Genomic DNA, 4,602 nt, shown 5'->3' with positions numbered 1-4,602 from the left:
AAAAAAAAAAAAAAAAAACTCAAGAGATGAAACCAGAAAGTACCTTAATTTTTAAGTAGCTTAAACTCTAATTCTAGATCAAGGCTTCAGTATTTGGCTAACAAAAACACAGCATATTTAACTTCTGAGGACTGAGAAAGGCAGCAATGGCCAGAAGCTTGAGATTTATCGGGCATCAACTATCCGGCATTTGCTTCTCCGACCTTATAAGAAAACCTGTAAAGCTGAACTTTCATAAAAACTACATACAAGACCGAGTAGCAGTGGACGCTTGTGATCCCAGTACTGGAGAGTCTCAAAGTTCGATTACTCACAAGTCCACAGTGAGACGCAGTCCCCATAAAGGGCTGGGGATAGAGCTCACTTGTAGAGCGCTTGACTAGTATTTGCCACAGTTAATAACGAATAATGAATAAATAACCTCCAGTGTAGCTTCTGGGTGAGGACGGCACGCCGTGGGAAGGTGGCAGGTGCCAAAGAGCAAGTGTGACAGGCAGCTCTTCGCTGTAGCTTAAGAGGGAACCTCTAGCATCTTTGTGGACCTCCCTTCAGGAGAGTATGAACAGGGACATGAAAGACGCAGTATTCCGGATAGAGTATTGGGTAAGCCAACAAGGACAGAGCAGAGGGGTGAAGGGAGCCAAGAAAAGGCAAAGACGAAACAGCTCTGGGAGCTAGGGTGGGAATGAGAGGCAGAAAAGGACCCCCCTCTTCTCCACTTCCCCTCCCCTAGAATTGGTGGAAACACCGCGGATTGGGAGTCCTGTACCTGTAGTCTGAAGCACCTGACAGGTGCATCTGCTTGGTAAGGCCTGGTTCCTCTCTCTCTCTCTCTCTCTCTCTCTCTCTCTCTCTCTCTCTGTAAAGCCAGTGTCGCATAGGGAATAAAAACAAACACACCGGCCCTTTCCCTCCGTTTTCTTAATGTTGTAGGGTGTACATTCAATTCTTGGAGCGGGGCGGACTGGGAGAGACGGTGAGAATCTTGACAGGGGTGACATTGATCAAGGTGCACTGCATGTGCTCATCTGCCGCTTTGTAAAATGCCAATGCCTTTGTAAAACTATTTAAAAGATGATTAAAAATCGTTCTTTAAAGCCAGCTCTGGCAACAACCTCGGGCGTCGCGACGCTGTCACTGCAGTTGCTTTTCCTCCGGAGGGTCGCCCCCGCCTCCGCGGCCCCGACCCCAGCGCCGGGGGCTGGTGGGCCCGCCTACCTGCCGTCCTTGACCTCCGGAGCCTGGCCATCGTCCGTGACCACCTGCGGCCGCAGCGGCCGGCGATGCCTCAGCCCGTCTGCCTCGCTCATAGTGCGGCCGCAGCACCCACCACACTCGCCGCCCTCAACTGCGCGGGCTCAGACTCCGGGACTGCCCCGCCCCTCCGCGGCGCGCGAAAATGACGTGATTCCACCGGCCAATCCGTGGGTCCGGCCCCGCCTCTTCCGGCCACTGCCCCGGCCGGCCTACTCAGGGGTGCCGGGACCCCTGAGGGCGCGTTTGAACCGGCGGCGGTGCCCCCACGAGCACAGCGAGCGCGAGGGAACCCTGTCTCTGGGGTCCAGAATGCTAGTGGCTGAACCTTGGCCAACCTCAATGCGTTACGGCTCCATTTCTCTTTATTTCCGAGGTGAGGCCACAGCAATAACCAGTCACTGAACATGGGCGGTCCAGGGGCGCGATTTTGTCCGGAGAAAGGGTGGCACTGTTTATTAAATGGCACTAGTAGTTAAAAAAAAAAAACCCAAAAACTGAAAAGTCTTTTCTGAAAGGCATATGGTAAAGAGGAAAGCAGTCTAGAAAAGTTTTCCCTTTACACGATCAGATTGCTTACTAGATCTTTAAGTGAAGGTTACAATGGACACTTGGTAACGTTTCTAAGAAAGTTACCCTCTCAGTAGGGGTAGATGCAAATAGAACTTATCCTTAATAATAAAGTTTAAAGAAACAAGAACCAAGTGTCCCTTGGTTTATCCACAGCATTGTGAGCCAAGAGTATTTATAGGTGGTGAGCAAGTCACAGACAAGATCCCTTTCTTACAGAAATTAAATTAACCAGGCGCTGACAGCTTACACCTGTAATCCTAGCTACTAGGAGGCTGAGATTTGATGATCGCATTTCGAAGCCAGCCCAGGCAGGAAAGTCCATGAGACTCCTCTCCAATTAATTACAGAGGGGCTGGGAAGGTGGCTTAGTGGTAAGAGTGCTTGCCTTGCATGCATGAGGCCCTGGGTTCTATTCCTCAGCACCCCATAAGCAAAAAGAAAAAAGCCGGAAGTGGCGCTTTGGCTTAACTTGTAGAGTGCTAACCTTGAGCTGAAGAAGGACAGCGCCCAGGCCCAGAGTGCAAGCCCCATGACCGGACCCCTCCCCCCCCCCCAAAAATAAGACTCCACATAGAGCTCCAATTAATTACAGAAAAAGCTGTAAGTGGTGCTGTGGCTTGAGTGGTAAAGTACTAGAGTAAAAGGAGCTCAGAGAAAGAAGGGGGGGAAGGGAGGGAGAGAGGAAGAGAGAAGTTAATCTAATGGAATAATAGACACGTTTAATCAGGCTGTTTGTGTTTTAATGTTACAATTGCTTTACAGGAGGAAAATTGATCTTGTGAAAGTACTTGACACAGATAGAAGGATAAATGGGATTAAGAGGAAAAGACAAGGAAGGGGAAATCCTAGACAGTGGACACAAAGTCCTGTTACATGTTACATAATGAACTGGGGAAAGCATGTTCAAAACACATTTAAGAATTTCCCTATTGCACATAAAGGGTTTTCAGATCTAAACACGTCATTACCTTTTTCAGAGCTAGGTGGCACTAATTCCATGTGAGTGTTCTCCATTCATCGGTGTTAAAGAACTAGCTAGAGATGAAGTGGAGAATTACTATGCAAATCCAGTTCTATAGAGGTCCCTAGGATGTGATTCAGGCCTTAGAAACATTTGTTTTCAAATCATTGAATACAGCTGGGACAGATTTTGTATCAGGGATAATGTGTGTTCCGGCCTCTCCTGCCTTTCAGGATTGTCCTTCATGCCCTAAATTCCATTTCAGAAACATAATTGCTTGCCATTTCTGATTGTATGCCTCCCTGCCTTTGTCCATTTAGTTCTTTTTTCTTCTAATACATTTCCTTCACCAATGGCTAGATCTGCTTTTGTCATTCAGGACCTACTTCCAGTATCATTGCTGAAAATTTCTTCCCAAATTCCCAAACAGACTCTCTTGTTTCTAAGGCACTTTAAACATTTCCAAAGAGTATTCATAAGCTCATGCATTGAAGTTATCCATAACCAGTGTGAAAATTTATCTACCAAAAATAGACAGGAACATAACCATTCAAAAAATAATGGGTTCATTGAATTTACTGCAGCAAAAGAATTCATCAGAGAATCTGTAAGAATCTCCACAAGAAGAGTTACAGAAGTCTGGCTCTTCATGAGGTTTGGGGATGGTCTTGGGAAGGATTAGTCAGAATCCATAAACTGAGACATTATTTTATCTCTAAAACACATGATTCCAAGTGGAGTTACTGGAAGCAGAACTCTGTCTTATCTTGGAGCACATGAATCTGAATGAACTGGTATTAAAATAGTTTGAACACAGATGGCTTATGCTATACAACGCAGTTTTTCTGTTTCTAAGTCATGGTGAAGTCCTTTTTATTGTGTTTTTAGTTTATTGTGTTTTTAGTTCTCAGTCCCACTGTGCCACTCTTCAGCCTAGCTACCAATCACATCAACTTCATTCTGTCATTGTGCCAGGTAATTTCATACAAATTGGACCACTGTGACTAATTACATTACATTTCTCAAATGGTGCACTGTTAGCCTTTTAGACTAGTGGAAGGAGACCTGTCATATGCATTATAGGATATTAGCAGCATCCTTGATTTCTACTTACTAGATGCCAGTAGCATCCCACCTAGTTGTGTCCTATACTTTGAATCTAGAACCTCAAAGGCTTTTGGGGCAAAGGCTTGATCCCCAGCATGTAGTTCTGTTGGGAGGTTCTTGAACCTTTAAAAGGTGGCCTAGTGGGAGGTCTTTAGGTCATTGGGAATATACCCTTAAAGGGGATTGTGAGACTCAAGCCCCTTCCTCTTCTGCTTTTCTCACTTTCCTGCCATGAAGTGAGCAGTTTGCTCCACTATACATTCCCACCACAATTGACTGAGGCCTCTAAAACTTAGATCCAAATCAAATCATTTCTCTTTATAAGTCAAATATCTCAATTTGTTATAATGATGAAAAACTTACACATTTTGCTAATCATAAATGTTCCCAGAAATTTTCAGATGTCCCCTAAGGAACAATAGCCCTTAGCTGAAAAACACTGAGTTGGAGCACTATCCACCCTGGAACTAAGAGTGGAGCTCACTTCCACTAAAACACTGGCCTATATGGAGAGTGTTTACCTCAACAAAACCAGAGTTCTGCCAGCATGGAAACAGCACATGATGTTGGGTGGACAGCCAACAATGTGCTTCAAAACTAAATCTAGAAACAACCTGGACTTCTAGTCCGGTGTGTGTGTGTGTGTGTGTGTGTGTGTGTGTGTATGTGTGTGTGTGTGTGTGTGTGTGTGTGTGTGTGTGTGTGTG

General features: G+C 45.5%; 1 protein-coding gene across 1 annotated transcript in view; it reads right to left on the bottom strand.

The window, feature by feature from the left end:
• Apmap (adipocyte plasma membrane associated protein) overlaps positions 1 to 1,363 on the bottom strand; it is a 24,355-nt gene extending 22,992 nt beyond the window's left edge. Inside the window, exon 1 of the mRNA XM_013027117.1 lies at positions 1,219 to 1,363. Within this exon, the coding sequence (XP_012882571.1) occupies positions 1,219 to 1,310 (92 nt within the window). The 5' untranslated portion in view covers positions 1,311 to 1,363. The remainder of the gene's footprint in view (positions 1 to 1,218) is intronic.
• Positions 1,364 to 4,602: the final 3,239 nt, after the last annotated feature.

This window comes from Dipodomys ordii, unplaced genomic scaffold, assembly GCF_000151885.1.
Source record: "Dipodomys ordii isolate 6190 unplaced genomic scaffold, Dord_2.0 Scaffold99, whole genome shotgun sequence".
NCBI lineage: Eukaryota > Metazoa > Chordata > Mammalia > Rodentia > Heteromyidae > Dipodomys > Dipodomys ordii.
This window is presented reverse-complemented; position numbering and strand designations above follow the sequence as displayed.